General features: G+C 40.3%; 1 protein-coding gene across 4 annotated transcripts in view; it reads left to right on the top strand.

The window, feature by feature from the left end:
- BCAS1 (brain enriched myelin associated protein 1) overlaps nt 1-15,775 on the top strand; it is a 58,193-nt gene extending 42,418 nt beyond the window's left edge. For 2 of the 4 annotated variants that reach the window (XM_068149961.1, XM_068149959.1), the window contains 3 exons: nt 5,281-5,346; nt 9,299-9,565; nt 14,996-15,775. In XM_068149961.1, coding sequence (XP_068006062.1) covers nt 5,281-5,346; nt 9,299-9,565; nt 14,996-15,070 — 408 coding nt within the window. In that variant the 3' untranslated portion in view covers nt 15,071-15,775. The remainder of the gene's footprint in view (nt 1-5,280; nt 5,347-9,298; nt 9,566-14,995) is intronic. The other 2 variants (XM_068149960.1, XM_068149963.1) reach the window with 2 other exon arrangements.
- Nucleotides 15,776-18,964: the final 3,189 nt, after the last annotated feature.

Below are 18,964 nucleotides of genomic sequence, written 5' to 3'. Positions count from 1 at the left end.
GATGCCATTGGCCTTCTTGGCCACCTGGGCACACTGCTGGCTCATGTTCAGCCAGCTGTCAATCAGTATCCCCAGGTCCCTTTCTGTTTGGCTGCTCTCCAGCCACTCTGACCCCAGCCTGTAGCACTGCATAGGATTGTTGTAGGGTGTTTTTTTGTTGTTGTTGTTATCTTCAGCTCAACACACAATGGGTGCATTTGCCTTTTGTTCTTCAGAGTTCTCTTACTACATAGTTGCTCCAGTGTATTTGAGGATCCGAGCTAAAATTCTTAGAATCAGCCAAGAACTGTGCACCCACATAAGATTTTATAAAATTAGTCACTTTGGGAAAAATCACAAACTTATTTCTAAATCCAGGGAGACTTGTGGTCATCCTGCATAGAGGGTTGTCACCATGGTACATGCTGGGCATGAAAAAACTGACTCAGGGCCAGTGTGTATCAGAGACTAACATCTGTTGCAACCATGACTTCAGATCATCTCAGCCTACCAAAAAAAATAACACTGATTAAAAAAACTCAAAGCTATTCCACACCCACCTTAGTCACCATGGAAGTAAACAGAGCTGTGTTAAAAGCAGTAAAAGTAACACTGCTCTAATCAGAGCAGGAGTTGAATCCAGATTTTGGCCTAGAAAGACAGAACTAGCGTGTAGGCAAACTTCAGCCTACCCAGGCAACAGCTGTATTGGCTGTGTAACTAGTTTTGCAGGTTTTTGAAGCCTCTAGTATTCATCTGTACTACTTTTGGCCATCAATTTCCAAGCAGATTGTGGATTATTTTAGTAACTGTATTGTCCTTGAAGTATGTCCCAGGCTGTTTCCTCTGGAAAGCTTCTGGATTACTGGATCAATGCCATGCTGTTACGCACAGTCAGAGCTATGTAGCTGCCCTACAGCTTTGTGCTGACTGGTCACTCAGTGTTTCTGATTCCTAAGGCAGACAGAAGGACTCTAAGCTGCTACTAAACAAGTAGCTTCAGTAAAGCTTTGAAACTAGTGGTAAGAGCTGAAAATGCACAAAATATTTGAGACTCCAACACAGGCTTGATTTTTTTCTCACAAGGAAAAGATGGATAAGCTCCAGTGCTGTGGAGCTGAGAACTGAGTACTTCAGAGTTGTCTAATAGGGCTCTTCTGCTCAGAATAGCTAACTGGCAGTCTGTCTACTGGAAGGTATAATTTCCAGGCATAAAAGGTCACTTTTTACCGTAGTTTTGTCTTGAGGTCTGGCTACTCTACAGTAACAGCCATAAAGTGGAGGAATTCTGGAGCCAGCTTTGCAATTGCCAGCTCTGCAATTGCCAGCTCATGTCCTGGAAGCAGCATAATTCTGGCACCATGGAGCTCAGCACAGAGCAATTTGCACATTTTGGGGGGCTACCATTCGCAGACTCCCAGTTCTCATGCTAATGTCATTGGTCTTCTGTTCCTGCTAACCTTAGTTCATTTATAACTAACTCAGACATACGAGAGTTTACACTGGAGCTCTGGTCACAGCATGAATGTACATTTGAGTTGCACAGTAAAGAGCCTGATATCATCCTATCCCCTTGCACCTCCTACCTGTGTGAGGAATTATGTCCTTAGCACCTCTTAAGTGAGCCACTGGGGATAGACTTATGTTGTCTTGTGGTTACATCTCTTCAATCTCTTGCACCCGTGCATCTGGACCAGCCTCAGCCAATACCTTGTGGTGTTCCACCTTCCACAGGTGACACAGGGGAAGGAGATTCCTGGAGGTGTGGGAAAATGCCTTGAAGTGGCATCAGAGCCTGTACAAAGTATGCCATCCATGTGAGGCAGGTCACTCAGCCAGCAGGTCCACTTGGAGCACTTCTTTCTTATTGCAGGTGGAGCAGGCCATGAATTCTTATAAGATAGAATCTCACTAAGCACAGGTACTTGTGGCCTCTGAACAAACCATGCCTGTCAGTGAGAAGGAATGTGGCAGGACTTCTTTGATAAAATCCAGGCTTCTGTTTACTGATGCACTTTATTGTTTAACTTCCATTCTGGAAATAGATGTATTATTGCTCTGGCTGCAAAAAGACATTGGCTTGTAATTTTACATTAATAAGATTGTTTACTGGGTTTCTCTTCCTCCTGCAGATGATCCCATAGTATTCTGATAATATCCACAGCTACGTTACATGGGTCAGCCAACCAGGTGTCTAAGAACAGGTGGCTTATCATCTTGGGCTTCAAGTCTGGGACTCAAAACCTAAGTTTAATTCTACTTCAGTCTTTTGTAAGTCTCAGACAGGCAAGTCAGTTATTCTTCATGTGCCTCAGTCTTGATGTGCTCTGCTCAGAGAGCACAAGCACAGACTGATTTCAAGAAGACATTTAGATCCACAGCACCATAGTTGCCACTACTGACACAAGTACAGGCATCCTGAAAGCCAGGGGTAATGTACTTTGGAAAAGACAGTGTATATCTCACAGGCTGCCTGCTGATTTGCTCATTACAGGTGTCTCTTCTTATTTGTGATTAATTGTTTGCAATTACAAAGGTCACAAAACCCATTGCTGTGGTTAAAATGGGAGAGGGTTAACTAATGCTAGAAAAAGTTATTGGGAAGTTATAGAAAGACATAAAGTATCAGTTTAAAGCCCTGTGATTCAGTAAGAGATGAAGAAATACCACTGCTCTTTTATCTAAGCCACACCTACGTGAATGTGAAATCTTGTGCTTCCAGATGAAAGTTTCTCATGCCTCGTTAATCAAAATCAAACATCTATTTTATCATTTATCAGACCCAATGCACATGTCCTGACAGCAGTGGCTGCATCTGAGCTAGTTATCCCAGGTTCCTTTTAAAGGCACCAGGTAGAGGTGAGCAGGTCTGAGAGCTCCTTAGTATTGAGGACTTGTCAGATGATGTGAGACCTGAAAGTTTCTCCTTTTCTCTATGGAATATAAAGAGATGCAGAGCTAGGTAAGATAAATCTCTTCAAAATCAGATATTTTGTAGAGACAAGAAAGGTGCAAAAAGGGCACCTTTTTTTTTTTGTTTTAATCATAATGCCAACTTTAAACTGAGGCTGTAGCCCTTGTCCTCAGCCAGAAAGTTGACTGGCAGCATGGCTGGTCTGAGATGGAATTGATTATGGTCTCTGCAAGTAAAATGTCCTATTTCTGGATTAATGAATATAGTCCCAAGGAGAATATATCCTTCTGGAATAACAAAAAGGATTTTTTTCCAAATTGCCAGCAGTGTCTGTGCTAGTCTTCTTCCTCATGTAAATAAATTTTGACATAACAAATACCAGTTGGAATTAAGAATAACTATTTCATGTCTCCCAACTTAATTTTCTTTCATTATTCATGAAAATGTAGCCAGCCTAGTTCTTGTCCCTGTCCTCCTCCATTTAATCATATGCTGATCCACCCTTATTGCTGCAGAAGGCAGAAAACCCTTTCAAGAAGCTTTCAGCAGCAGCAATCCTAAATGACCAAAGGCAAGGACAAGAGGTCAGCAGTGCTCCAGAGAGAAATCCTTGTGATCATTACGTACACGTTTTACTGAAGGCAAGAGGGAACTCTGTGTAGACAAAGACCTCAAGGTCTTTACTTTGTGATTTGTGTTCTGGTTTTTTTTAAAAAAAAAAAAAAAAAGAAAGAAAGAAAGAAAGAAAAAAATTAAAAAGGAAAAAAATAAGAAAAAAATAATAGAAGAAGAAGAAGAAGAAGAAGAAAAGATGTATTGCTAAAGGTTGGCTGAAGCACAGCTGGTTCTTCTTTCCCCCCTCCCCCCAGGGAAAAAAGGTAACAAAGTGGTTGCTGTTACAACAAATTCTTTTTATTTTCTTCTTCTTCTTCTTCTTCTTCTTCTTCTTCTTTTGTTTTTTTTCCTTAATGAAGACATTTAAAGGTTTGCTGAAATAAAAGTGCAAACCAGATCTTATCACAATACATCTTCATACACTCTGGACTGAGCTTCTACCCTGTAATGTTAAGACAGACCGCACTGTGCTTCCTCCCTTCCATTTCTGCAACCTCTTGCACAGATAAAGAGTCACGAGCGTAAACATGAAAGAGACCGTGCAGCAGCGTGTTCCAGAAGGAGAATTTTTCCCACCATTTGTGACAAATAATGATTTGTCATGGAGTGCCTCAGTTTTCTGTTTTGCTACTGCTACTTATTGATTTTCTGTGGTTTCATAGGAAAATCAGAGTGGGAGGTAGGTCCTCGCAGTAACACCATACATACGATCAAGATGATGCTGCTGTGCTTCAAGTAACAAATCTACAAGCTGCAGAAAACCACAAATCCGCCTGATCTATCTTTAGAACAAAAGTCACATCCTTTCATTGTTTTCATTGAACTTATGCAATGAAAAATGACATTTAAATTTGGGCACTTTGAAATTCTGGAGTTTATTTTATGCTTTTCTGCTAAGCTCCTGCGGATTATGTGGCACTCAGGAGAATGCCACATTGAACCCTCTGACACGCTTTTTAATTAAACATGTGCATACTATTCCTCCTATTTCTTATCTAGTAATAATTTTAACTAACCTTTGTCACAAATCTTGTGACTGCCTCTCCTCGAGTTTTTTATGTCAAACAGGTTTTCCTCATTTTTAAGCCTAAGTGGAGGATTGTACCTTAAAAACACATCTCAGAGTCAAGGTTCGCTTAGAATGATCTGCCGGTGACTCAGCCTCAGGGCCTACTCTGATTGGGCTGGGAAGACTGGGCACCAAGAAGGGCCATTACTTAGATGTGTAGAAAGAGAAGGCACAAACAGGAAAGCAAAAATTGTGGAAAATGGATGTTGATGGTAAAATAGCAAAATATATCCTTGAAGCTGAGTGGGGTTTAATTATTCACAGGATACGCACTTGGTAGGATCATTAAATAGAAAGGAAGTCCCACTAGAGTTTGTAAGACTGATTTGCCTCTGCAAAGCAAGGAAGAGCTCTTTCCTAGAAAACTACAGTGGCAGGGCTGATAGCACTGTCTTGTTTACTGGCTGATAGGATCTCTGGTCTGCTGACACCTCATTCATGTTTCTCAGGTCATAATGGGAAAATTGACTTGCCAGAGACAATCACTTCACAGAGAAAAGAACTAGGGAAAAAAAAATCTACCTAGAAGATGTGGGTGTTTCAGAAGTGTTGGCAGAGTTTCTGAAGCGTCTGGGTTTGGTTTAGTCTTGTGAAGAGCAACCTTAAAGCAAACTTTGCAGGTCTTGATTTTTGTGTGTTCATATTGAATTAATGCCTCAAACAGGAACTCAGTTAGAAGTCCTATAATCCTTTGTTATTTTAGTCAGTCAAGGGTGATGGATGGACAACCAGTTCAGAAGAGGTAAATGGCCCAAGCCCCAGTCACCAAGTAAGTCCTTGAGTTTTCTCTTCTTCTGGTGATGGGTTCTTGCCACCTATTCCCATACAAACAACTTTAGATTTTGACATGTAAAAATCACTGAAATAAAAGTGCTACATGCTCACTGTGCTTCATACGTGTACATATTTCTTCTCTATTTTACCTATTGATACTATTAAACAAGACTTCAAAGGGTTACTATCAGTTTTTGTTTGGTTTTGTTTGCTTGCTTGCTTTTAATGCTTTTGTCCAGATGTGCTCATTGTCTTAAAATAATTGGTGGGGATTTATTTGTTCAGTTTTATTCCTCTCTCTCTTGCTATTGCTTTGCTTTCTGCATGTACCTTGGCTTAGGCAGTGAAACTAAATACACACAGCTAGAATAATTTTTTACTTTGTTGATATACTTGTCTACTGAGGAAGGATCATTTAGGTGGAAACTCCAAAGAGAAATGAAAGTAAGAATGAAAACCATTCACTGTAACTTAACAAAAGCCAGGAAATCATTTTGTCTGTGTATTCTGCTTTTCTTCATTCTGTGTTCATAAAATCTAACCTAAAAGTTCAGATGCAACCTTGACATTCTATTCAAGGCTTTAAAATGCCTCAGAATCATCACATTTTCATTAGAAATGCAAATATTATTTTTTTTTCTGAGAGTCATGCCCTCCTCCACTGCAAGACAAGATATCCCAAGTACTGACATCCAGTAATAAGGCACAACACACAGGTTCTGTGTATGGACATAGAGTTTCCTTTGACCTGAGAGCAAAACTGAAGCTGTACTGAAAATTCACCTTCTGGAATTTCCTTTCTTGTTTTGCCTTTTAATTAATGGTAAAAGTATTTTCTCCCTCTTCCTGTTTTCCTGCTGTCATGTGATACTAAGATTAATCTTTATGAATTCTGTCTCTAAAAGCATCCTGAATATAGAAGGTCTAGTGGCATTTATTGCTTATTTAATGCAACAGCTTTGGTCTGAGTAAGTGACTAAAAGTTACGGTCATGGATCCACTTTTTATTATTTTAATTAGCAGACAGTTTCCTTCCTTTTTTTTTTTTTTTTCACTCAACTTATTAGTCATCTTCTCTTTCTTGTGCTGGTGGAAATTAGCACAGTTTTATTACACAGAAGAGAAGACTGCATCTGCTGGTAACTTTTTTCTTTATTAGATTTCTGGGAAATGATCTCCTTAAGTTATGCTACTGGAGCTCTGGAGTGCTGTGATGATTCTTCATGTTTCATCACTGCCATTCTGTGTGCAACGGAAGAGCATTGCAACACTGCCCCAGAACCTGCAGAAATTTAAGGATCTGTCTTTTTACACTTGACTAGCAGCCTTGCAATGAGGTCTCCTGTAACACTATGGGGAAAAGTACTATCCTGTTAATATCTTTTTTTTTTTATTCAGTGGCACTGTTAGTGCTGAGGTAAAAGCAATCTGTCAGGTGCAGATCACCCTTTAGAATAAGAAATATTAACATGTTTCATTATTCATAGGCTTCACTTTGTGTTTCCTGAGCTGCTCCCACCAATATAAAATATGCCAATTTCCTGCCTTTCAAGGTTAATATGAAACACCTCAAAGAGATTATCTGATTGGGTTTCTTTTTTTTTCTTATTTTGCCTGGAAAATGTATTATGAATGCCTTTTTTAACTTTTTGTTTTGTTTGACTAACTTCAAAGGCTGAAACCTGCTCACAGAAACAGTCCTGTTGCATCCCATTCAGATTTGGCTGCAATACTGTAACTATGAGGCACCTACACAAACAAACATGTGTGCTGAAGAAGACTCTGATTTTACACCCACAGAGTCAACCCACAGATTTCATAGAATGTTAATAGGGGCTAGAAGTTTTCTGGCGCCTCTGATCTCAGACATGTATCCAATTTCACAGCAGTATTCTGGGTGCTGTGGTTATTTTTGAATTGAATGTTCACATTTGCAATTGTAGCAAAGAGAAATATTTCAAAAGCAAATGAAGGCAAATAAGAGTAAGAAGGATCTTGTCAAACTAACTGACAGGTTCAGCAACCAAGAGCTTCCCATCTGATAGTTAAAATGAGTCAGAGAGCGAGCGAGAGAGAGAGAGAATTAAACTTGGGGTTGTGAAGTGCTGTTTGTCCTTGTGCTGGCAGAGAATCATAGAATACCAGGTTGGAAGGGACTTCAAGGATTACTTTGACCAACCATTCTTGGCAAAAGCATGGTCTAGACAAGGTGGCATAGCACCCTGCCTAGCTGAATCCTAAAACTCTCCAATGCTGGGGAAAACACCACCTCCCTGGGCAGAGCTTGGGCACTTAGAAGTGTGTCCAAGAAGGTCTCTCTCCTGAAGCAAGGTGAAGAAGATGCAGGCAGTGTGCAGTGTTTGTGCAGCCCCAGGTGACAGTTCTCCTCTACTCTGGTGTTATTGAATTTGCTTTAATAAACTATTGACACTCAGATGGTGCCTGTGTGTACGGGGCTACTGATCACCTGCATCTCTAGGTGTCATATGCTGTCTTCATGTATGTCCTACAGAACTAGAGCAAAGGCTAGCTTCATGACTGGTTGGTTGGTTTTGTTTTTTAAGTCTAAAAGCAGACAAATCCAGTTGTAAATAAATTTATAGCCACATCTGTCTGCCCTTTGGAGAAGGAAACAGTCAAATACAAGCAAATACTTTGTCAAGGACCTAAGCTAACTGGTCATGACTGAATGGATTACATGGTTGCAGGTTCTACATTTTATATGTTGAGACTTCTTGAAGATTAGATGGGGAAGAAAGGTGAATCAAGCTTAAAGTGTCAGCGGTAGTATTGCCACCCTCTCTCACTTGTTTCCCCAAAATTAGAGTGGCTTGAGGGTTTGGGGTTTTTTTAACAGACATGAGAGGAGTATTTGAATTGTGTTTCTCTAGAATTTCTGCTTTCAGGTTTTTTCTCTGAAAACATAATGTGTAAAAATGTGTTTGTTTTTAATGAAAGCTAGGCTTGTCATTTAAGTGTATAACCCTAAGCTTTAGAAGAACACCAAATATTTCAAACCTAATGGCAAAATCCCTGAAGTTGGAAAATAACACAGTAATAAGCTCTGTGCTGTGCCCTGCAGGAAGACGTTAAGATTTCCAGCTTTTTGCAGTAGATGTGTGTGCTAGTTTAATTATTGTTTTAATAAATAACACAATATGATTGATTTTTTTTCATGAGAAAAAAAGAAAAGCACATTTGCAAACAGATCTCCTAGCAAAACCATAGCTAGTCATTTGTTACTCTGCAAACAGTGACAGTTTCATTGTCTTATCCTTTGTTTGCCATATCTCTTTTTTCTCTTGTGAACTTCAAACTTAGCCCACATTTGTCTGAGTTTCAGAATCTCTTCCTTTGCTGTAACAGGTGCTCTGTCATTGTTTCTTTGGAATATTTGCTGTCTCTTCTTTTGCATTTGTACATGAAATTTTCTATGATGCTGTGGCCTCCCAAAGCCAAACCCTGAACTGTTAATTTTTTGGTGGAGTGTTGCGGTTCTCCAGCAGAGTTTGTTATGTCCTTTCCTTTATGGTGTCTTTTTTTCTATCCTAAATCTTTCCCTTATATTTTTGTGGGTGCTTTCACACCCTGGGATGCAAAAGCCTGGCAGCCTCAGGTGGCAGTGGATGTTTGTGGCTGTGCATCTTTTCCACGCATATTCTCTGCCTCCTGAAACAGCTTCAGCATAGATGTCTGTGTAAATAGAGCAAGTCTGTGTGGGGATGATTTGAGCTTGCAGTCTTTGTAAGTAATTCTGTCAGCTCCCTGAGAGTCCTTCCCTAAGCCAAGGCTGCAGGAGTTTGTCCCAGGCTCTGTAAATGCAAACCTGTTGGACAGCAGGATTTCTCCCTGCCAGGTGGCCTTTCATTTTTTAATATATTTATAGATTGCCTTCCAAAATGTTTACATTTCACACTAAAAATAACCATTGTTTGAAACTGCTTTAGACGTTAAACTCCACAGAGAGGCCAGTTGCCCCAGCTGAAAATGAACCTGTGGGCCAAAAGAGCAAAGAGAGCTCAAAAGACAAGAAGTCTACAGTGGAGCTGAGCAAGCAGAAAGGCAGCAAACAGGAAACCAGGGAGCAGCCAGACTCCAGGGAGCAGCAAGCAGCCGAGACCGACTCCATCCAGAACGGAGGAGATGCTTCAAAGGAACCCTCCTTCAAGAAAACAGAGAAGAGGCAGTCACTTGGAGGGTTTTTTAAGGGCCTTGTACGTTAAGTTGATCTTATCTTTTTAGTCATTTTTTTCAGCTGATTTAAACACCCAGCCTGCATGCTGTTACTGGTGTGAGATATGTGCTCATATGCTGTGCAACTTCACAAGCAGCTTGCAGGTCTAAGGGCAAACAACAAGTTTTAGGGCTAAGGCAAGAAAATTCTGGATCTCAGGGTATTGATTCAGAGGCAGGTATGGTTTACTATGAGAGCTATAATTGTTCCCACACCTCTGTTTTAGAGGTTCATGCCTTGGCTACTAGGATGACTTAACTGTTCCTTTAGCAAGTACAGAACCACCTACAAATTACAGTATGTTTATTAAGGAAAAGTGGAGGTGGTGCCAGTTTACCAGAGATGCCTGTGTGATGGTGGTTCAGCTCAGCTGGGATGTCTCTGAAAGATGAGAAATCCCTGCAAGCAAAATCTCAAGGTAGACCACTGGGTGGGGAACCATAGTGGTCACAAGATAAGCACCTTGTGTTAGCAATCAGTAACAGAGTATTTGAAGCACATAGGAAAATGTGCATGGCATTTTTTTTCTTCTGGCTTTATTTTGTCATGTCTTACCCTAAATTTGCTGTGCCCCCTCCACTGAAACTTGAAATGTAGAAGCAAAATAACTCGGTGTGCTAGGAATCAGGGTTTCTAAAATGTTTGGTGTTACTGATGCAGCTAGTGGCTCCTCAGAGCATTATATGCATGAAAACTTTGCTTTTTCCCTTGTGCATATTCAGGGGCCAATGCAGAAAAAAAAGCACAGGTTAAACCTGGGACTGCCTCTCAAAGCCTCTGCTAGAAGGCCTATTTCATCACTTCTTATAAATCCATTGGAAGGATAGAGTTTGCTCCTCTTTCCTCACACTGTCACAGTAGCAATGAATACACAGAGTTAAGGGGTCATTTTTGGCATCTTTTTGGAAACCTCATGTGTAAACTGAGCTTCATCACAAATCTCAGGTGATGTAAAGAACTTAAAGAGATTTGACGGTTACCTGCAATGATTCCTGGTGAATCTGCCCCCCCTGAGAGAGACAGAGATTTTCCTCCTTCCCTCCCTACCCTGCTTCTAAGGAAAGAAAAAGTCAGACCTGAAAGCAGTATAGATTGAAATGTTGATGCAGATTTGAAAATTAGCCCTGTTAGGACACCAGGTTGCAAAGTTAGGCTGCCAGGCAGAGCATTATGACTCATTCAGAGGCAGATGTTTTTCCACATCGTGAGAAGTGTTTAATTTGCACACATTTCACAGAATTACTATGTATCCTACAGAGGGCAATTTGCATTACCAAAATAATCACATATTAGAAGGGGAATTAAGAACAAAAGAAAAAAATAACTTTCTGCAATATCAATTAGCAGCAGTTCAGCCACTTCTGCTTTCTGTTTCACCCCGTTGTTCCGGGGTAAAATCCTGATCCACTACAAAATCAGTTGGATTTTCCTGTACTTTCAATTGAACAAGGAAGTCACGGGGTTCACCTGGCGTAACTACTGCCTTGCACTGGCATCCATTCCTCTTAGCTCCCAGTAAAGTCAAGAGAAGAAATCTTTTTGCTGAATGCAATGTGAAAAGGTCAGGGTATTGTTTTATATATATCTGTGCATTGTTAGCTGACTGAAGTTATCAAATGCACATTTGTGGGCACTTCTCTTTCCTCAATGCCTTTGCCTCCAATTTCTGTATGAAATTTCCACTGTGCACTGGTGCATGCAGGTAACATCTGATCCACGCTCACCACTGTGGTGTGTAGGTGTCGTATCCTGCTGTGGCTATTGGCAACCTCTCCCCAGCACTGAAATCAGGAGCTCTCTTACTTAAACCACTCAAACATATCTCTTATGTCAGCTGGAGGGGAGGAAGATAGCCACATTTTTCTGGCACAGATTATCAAGAAATGGGGTAAATGTTAACTACCTCTATTATTGCTGGAGATAATTGAGATTTGTTTCTCTGGCCTGGAGATATTTGTTGAAATTAAACACTGAGAGACCTCCTTTGTCAAAACTCTCACTGTAGATACTGTGTGAGAAAGTGTTTGTCTCTTGACAAGTGCACTTTATTTTGTATAGAGTCATTCATCCAAGCTCTATGCAAAAAAAAAAATAAAAGAAAGAAAAATCTTTCATAGGGTTTAGCCATAGATACAAATATAGAATTATTCCAGAAAGGGAGATATGAGGAAGTGGAAGCTTGTGAGGAAAAATGCTTTCCGAGTGCAAGTTCATGAAAGACACAGAGAGAGGCAGGAAAAGTGTCTCAACTGAAACAGCAAGGAAAAGCTTTTTGATCAAGAGTGGAGATTGTGTAGAAATAAAAAGACCATTTTGGGGGGGAGAAATGCAGAATAAATGTAGAAGAAGTAGAGATGTTCTGTGAGATATTCTTCTTGCTTGAGTAATATGCCAGACAGTTTGGCTCTATAGTCCCTTTTCTGATGCAATTATAGAAGCTTGCAGTTTCTCTCTCCCATTAATGAAAGATGGCACTTACCAAAAAAATACTTTTTTGTGTGTATGTGTTGGTGTTTTTTTAACAGTATAGCTGATTTGGTCAGTTTGTTGTGCTTTTGAACTGGGAGAAAACAAAGAAAATGGCAACAATGAGGTCTAGTATGGAAAATATCTCACAGAAAAATGACTACCTCTTTTTAAATATCTCCAAGGTTAGCCACACCTAAGAAACCTGCTTCTGCAAGGCTACTAAAAAAAATCTACACATCTCCTAGGTGATCATACTAAGTCCCAGGAAGGTGTAATCATTAATCTAAAAGCATTAGATCACACACAAACCAATGCCAAAATTTCAGTTTCAAGATAACAGCTCAAATATCAGGTACAAACCCAGCAGAAATATTAAGCCTGCTAGTAAAATGGAAACAGGGATATTTAACAGGGGGTCCAGCGGACTTTACTTGGTCACATAACCTGTGCACACCAAGCTCCTCATAAATTCTAGTGAGCTATTTCAATAACAGCTATTTTAACACCACTCTCTCCTGAATACGATTCCTCTGGGAAAGGGCACAGAGTAAGAGGATGTCACAGAGCAGGAATGCAGCTGACACACTGCAGTTCAAGCATCTGCTCCCAGTTGGGCTAACAAATGCTAAAACTTTTGATACAAGTGGAGCCACTTACACAAGCAAACAGTGTTATGGCTCAGCTGTGTGGTTTTAGCACAGACGATAAGGTTCAGTGGTTGTTCCTATGGTAAAAGAGATTAATTTATAAGCTATATAAAATGCAAAGGTATTTAGTGAGTCTTAGAAAGATTAGATTAGGGAGAAAAAGAAAAAAAAAAAAAGAAAGAAAAAAAAGATTAATGACATTGTTGTCTGAGCTGGAATAACTCATACTTAAGTTATCAGAAGCAGGGAGTGCTTAGCATGTGGAAACTATTCTGACCTATTCTGATCAGAGTATCTGGTATACTGACACAAACTTCTCCTGGGCACAAGGTGGGGGGAAAAAAAAATCCTCTAATACCATAACATTTCTCTGTGAGTGCTTTAAAGTGCTCTGCCCAAAATAATATATTCCAGTTTAGCTATCACAAATACAGGGAACTTCACTGTGCTTGAAAAAGGGGTTACACCAAGTAACTGAGAGCAAGAGGTGAGCTGGTGCTACCTGTGCTTCTGAATCTGAGGGCAGAGCTGGAATTTGCCCGTTAAAAGGGCAGGAACAAAGTTCTTTATTTCACACTGGGTTTGGAAATTCCAGTTTAACAAGAATTATCAGACAAGCTCCCTCAAAGCTTCCTGCTTTAATCAGCAACCACCTTGAAAATGGGTGCAGCAGGGAGACTGTAGTATAAGCAAATAAGATACTTCTTCAAATGTGCTAAATGAGTCAAAATGGGGATTATCACAAATGAGCTCCTGCTCTGCTTCTCCCTCCCACCTTTTTTAGGAGAAATGGCAAGTAGTATCATCTTGTTTCCTAGATCAGTCTAGAACTGGCTCAATACTTGCATTCATCAGGCAGGAACAGCCACCATTTACAGGCTCCATTACCCTTGTAATGTGGTAAATCTTTTATCTGGTGTGTAGGTTTTTAGGGTTACTAGATGAGTTTGGTATTGTTTGATGACTATTAGAACATATTACACTCTTCTTTTCCTTTTATATTCTTTTTTTTTCCTTGTATGTCTTCTATTTGCTGCTCCATGTAAGTGGCCAAAAGAACCCCAAACTCCATTATTCTGTTCAAGATCACCTTTCAAATTCAACATGTGTAAGGAGAGGCAAACCTCTTGCTCCCAGCTGGGCTGTACAAAATTGGAGCTAGTTTAAGATTTTCAGTCCATTGCAATTTTTGGCTGCTCCTTTTTTTATACTTAGGCTTTCAAAGGTGAAAAATTAAAAGAATATCAGTGAGGTGGAGTCTAATCAGTATTTTAAAAAGAAAGGAAAAAAATCCCACTGTTTGTGTTTCCTTGAAAGGGAGGAGGAAGTTGAGATCTTTCATACTCCCAGTCTGACACAGAATAGTCCTATGGTGTCCTGAACTGATGAGTCAGGTTTCCAATGTAAAATCTAGTGTGTGAAAGGACAATTTGCATGTGATTCTGGACAGTTCCTATTGTAGGGAAAGCACACAGCAGACACCTTTAGCTTTGTCATGCTGTTTTTTCTGTTTAGCAAGTAATGGTTAAGGCATCTGTCTACAAACAGGATTGGCAGCCTACGCAATGTTAGGTGACCTTTGAAACAGTGGTTGTAGACCCATTTTGCTATCATGTTCTGAAGTTTCAATGACTTCAAGGCCAGTAAAATTAGGTCAAGGCATCTTAAACTAAAGCCAAGTTTTTTATCAGTTACTAGTCAAAAGTTTAGTTGGTATAGCTAGATCTATGCATTTCCTTCATCTAAACCAGATTAGTGCCTTGAACTGATTCCAAAACCAGTATTATATTTGTAGTGCAAAAAAGCTTTATTACCCTGGCATTGTCAAATACCTGTCATGCATAAAAGTGTTTAATGTTCCTTTAACTTAGAGCAGACCAAGGCTGGCTATAATACACTATTAATCATGCCTGAAGGACTCCTAGCATGGTTTCAGTGAACCATTGAAGCCAGGGAAATTTTAGAGAAAGTTATGCCAAAAATACAATGCTACAGGTACACAGCAACACGTCTCTGCTATGTCAGCCTGGGTTCTAAAGACAATTGCTTTCCATGTGAACTGGGAAAATGATAATTAAAATAACCAACACATTCAGGCAGTCACAGTCAGTAGCTTTCTGGGATTGTCAAGACTCTCATCTATTCATGATTAATAATTAAAGTATAAATTAATAAAAGCAGAGAGGTGAAGTGAGTAGAAAATATCTTACAGCAAAACTTCAGCACATAGTCTCAGGCTTAACTGTTCTGAAGTATTTGAGGATTTTTATAAATTTCTGTATCTTATTCCACAGGGTTCCAAAAGGATGTCTGATGCAGAAGTGCAAACAGATCCAGTGTCTATCCTACCTGCCGGGAAATCCAAGTAATGAATACACTTGGCTGCTGAAGGATCAGCAGCTCTCTGTAAACTCCCTTGCAGTAGAGATGACTCATTATTTTCCTTTACATGGCTGTCATCAGATGCCTGAGGCTAAAGCAAACACTGGTGTATCATTTATGGCATATCATTTACAGGATTTGTTCATTAGATGTTAGAAAGCAACTCTAAAGATCATTGAGCAACGTGTAGTATATTTAAAGAAAGGTCATGTGGATAATTTTAAGTCTATAGAGGGTAGAGTATGTAAGGTAAGAAAGTGGCAGGGAATTAAATAAATGGCAGAAAAAAATGCATGTGACAAAGGAATGCAGTTTGTGCAGCAAGGCATGAGCAACAAATCCTCGGCTTTAGAAAGCTTTAACGCAGCCAGGAAAGAAAAATCTCCTTTGATAAATGTTATACTTAAGTGTAAAAACATTCAAGTTACCTTTTATGGTTTTCAATAGAGCTGAAATTAGCAAAAAAGTCTGCAGTATAATAGAATCAGTGGTGATAAAGTTATGCTTCATGTTGGTTATTAATGTAAATTAAAATGCTAAAATGCAAAGGCTTTACACAATTGAGACAACTTCTTTCTTGTCTTCGTAAAGTGGGATAACTAATTAGAAACTATTTAAGGTTCTAATAGGAACACAAGGGGGCACTCTCGTCGTCCCATCCCCCCACCCCCAGTCCTAACGACAAGGCTGTACCTACAATCCTGTTATTAATGTTTCTTCAGGTGATAGGAAACTTGTTTCATCTGATATTTGTTTATATCCATACATGTAATTAATCCTAATGAAAAACAAAATCAAGGCTGTCCACGCACCTCCCTGCTTCACAAGACTCCTTTAATATCTGTAGCTAACAAATTTTGCAGAAATTAAGGTTTCTGTTTATTCAACCTTAGGCTAACCTGGACAGGGACCCGTGGGCCTGACATTTTAATCCATACTAGCATCTGCGTGATACAGTACTGTATATTTTGACCTCCTTATGATTAAATAAACAAACACTTATCCTTTAAAAAAAAAAATCATGTGGTCCTTTAATTTTAAAGTTTGTTATTTGCTGTTTTCTGATGAGTAATATGGCATTAAGGCATAAATCAAGGCATCAAAACCTTGCCTGTGGAGTGAATAGCCGCCATTCTTTCTTTATCTGAGTACAGGTTTTAACTGCATATCAGATGACAATTTTGTAAAATCTGCAGAATTACATTTCTAATCAGTCATAGAAGACAAAGGGAAAAAAACCTTGTTTCTCAATACAAGCCACTGAGGTAGGTGGTATTCTTGCAGTGGCCTCTGCAGACCTGTGGGCTTGCCACGGACGACTAAAACTTGCCACTGCCTCTGTGTGTGTATAGCACAGATGAAAGTTCCTTTAGTTATAATAGTACTTTCTGTTCCCCTCCCTAGCACAATGGGCCTTTGATGTCATATAAAGTGATATCAATCAAGAGTGACTGCTTACAGATTTCAAACCTCATTCATAACGGCCTGCTTCTACATCCTTTTTAGGACCAATGATTTCTATGCATTTCCCATGTTTGGTAGCACGAGAGAAGAATTTTGCTTGTTACATCCAGCTTTTCTTCACTAAAAGGAAGTCATAGGCTTTGACTACACTACCAGAGTATACAGCTTTAATTAAATCAAGGCATGTAAAACTACATACAGTGAGACAACAACCATGGTTACAGAGTATGAAAGTGCCAGATGTCGGCACAGGGAGCTGTTACCAGAAAAGAGGAATAAGCTATCATGCTATTTGCTGACCTCATACTGCTGTTAATTGCTCTGTGTTAGAATAACATTTAAACAGTCTTCAAATAAAAATATGCTCTGGACAACTATATTATAGACTGTATACACATTTTTGTATTACAGAGCGTGTAGATATCATGTTATGGCTAGATCAGACCTTCTGTGGAAGAAACCAACTCTTCCTTAGTCCATGCTCTCAGGAGCAGGTCTCTGTTGACTGAATTCTGTATTCCCAAGGCAATTAGGACTGCTGACCATGTGATTTTACCATATCACTTGGCAGTGGGGCTAATTTCAGGAATCAGGAAATCCTCTTGGCAGAAAAACAAGAAAAACAGTAAGTTTGGCTGTGGATGACCCTTATGCCACCGAGCTATTATTGCAGATAAAATAACGGTTAGTGTTGGCACTGCCTCCCACACAGAAACTCCCCGATTTGTTTGATTCCTCTCTGATAACAGGAACAACACAAGCTTTGAAGAAGAGAGTCAGCCTTCTCATAAAGCAGCAACACGTGGAGCCCCAAGAGGAAGAAAGGTCTTAGGAGATTCATCCACAGTTAAGTTGAGCTTCCGCATTCCACAGGCCATATAAGAAACATAAAAGTACAGCTTTTATGTTCAGGCCTGGTAAAGCATAACAAGTAATTTGGAAATCAAAGCTTTGGAAGGGGCTGCAATCCAAGACAAAGGAAAAGAGCAGCCAAAGCAATACTTTGCATTTAGACTCTGTTGTCAACAAATAAGCTCTGGGTTTATGTTTAGGATCTTTTGAGGGGAATCCGAAGCAGATCAGGCTGCTTATGGTGTGTTTCCTGTACACATTTTGGAAGAATTTTGAGAAGCTAATGCAACACTTTAAATATTAAAAAATCCAGGGAATGGATCTAAATTGATACTTTCTGCACAAGAAATACTTCCCTCCAACAGACAGATGTTTGTCTCCCCCTGAATAGAAGAGCATATTCCCATGTGAGGTTCAGGACTCTGCCACATGTCCTGCTGCCTCCAGGACAAGCCCTCAGTGAGCCAAACTCATGAAGAAGCAACCAGGCTCACAGCAGGTTGGATGCTGTAGGTTTTTTGTAACTTGAAAGCAAATTATCTCCTATGAAAGTATATCTGAGCTCAATTGTTCTTCTCTGGAAGCTGTCCAGATGCTTAACTTCATTGCATTTCAAGAAGGTTTTTATAGATAACTCCTGGCCAAACTGCCCTGCGCTGACTCTCACAATGGACAGCCCGGGTAGAACAATGTTATTTCCGCCATTAAACAGTCAGCCTTTGGTTCTGTGTGTAACCAACAGCTAATTGCCAGTACACACCAAAAAAAAATAGTATTTGTGCTATTTGTAGCTAGTATTTGTATGATGTAAGCATTGTCTGCAGACTCTTGCTTTAAGAAACCCTCACAGTCTGGTGGGGGTCTGGTCTGCTGGTTCTCTTGTGCATGTCTCACGGTGGGTGGCTCTTAAGGGGCCCTGCTGGAGGCCATAGCCCAGGTGGCTGAAGCAAGGTCTGACCAGACCTGTCTCAGTGCTGAGCTGACTGCCTGGCCTCAGGTCACCTGTCCCTGTCCCCAGGGTGGACAGGAGGAAGGGCAGAGTTGTCACACTTCCCTCCACATTTTAGGGGACAGAGAGAAACTGAGGCAGTCTGGGGGCTGAGCCTGGCCCCTGCCTGTGCCTGGGGACAGTGAAGGCTTCCATAGCCCCACGTGGCTTTTCTCTGGCAGGAGTGTGGGAATGGGGCCAGTCGATGGCTGCAAAATGGCCACAAAGTATAAGGAATTGCTTAGTGGGTTGCAGAAAGAAAGAGACCTGACTGCATGTGACCTGTGGAGGATGAAGTGCTGCTTTTAAGGTTGGTGCCAGAACAGTGATAGCTGTTTCTGTGGGCAGGAACCATGCACCAGTGCCCAACAGCCTGGTCCACATGCTTCCGGCCGCCTCAGCCTCCTCCACCTGCTACCCATACCCTGGCCAAAGCAGGGGGACTGCTGAGGAGTTTATGTGGGTCCCAACTCCTGCAGAATATAAGCCTGCAAATATCATAATTACACTACCATTCCTATATAACAGTAAGTTTCGGTTGGGCCACCTGTCTACTGAAAGCATTTGTTCTGTTAAA

This window comes from Melanerpes formicivorus, unplaced genomic scaffold (genome assembly GCF_026170545.1).
Source record: "Melanerpes formicivorus ecotype bairdi unplaced genomic scaffold, bMelFor1.0.p_v2 SCAF_19, whole genome shotgun sequence".
Classification (NCBI taxonomy): domain Eukaryota; kingdom Metazoa; phylum Chordata; class Aves; order Piciformes; family Picidae; genus Melanerpes; species Melanerpes formicivorus.
Note: the sequence above shows the minus strand (reverse complement) of the source record. Positions and strands in the feature narration are given on the sequence as shown.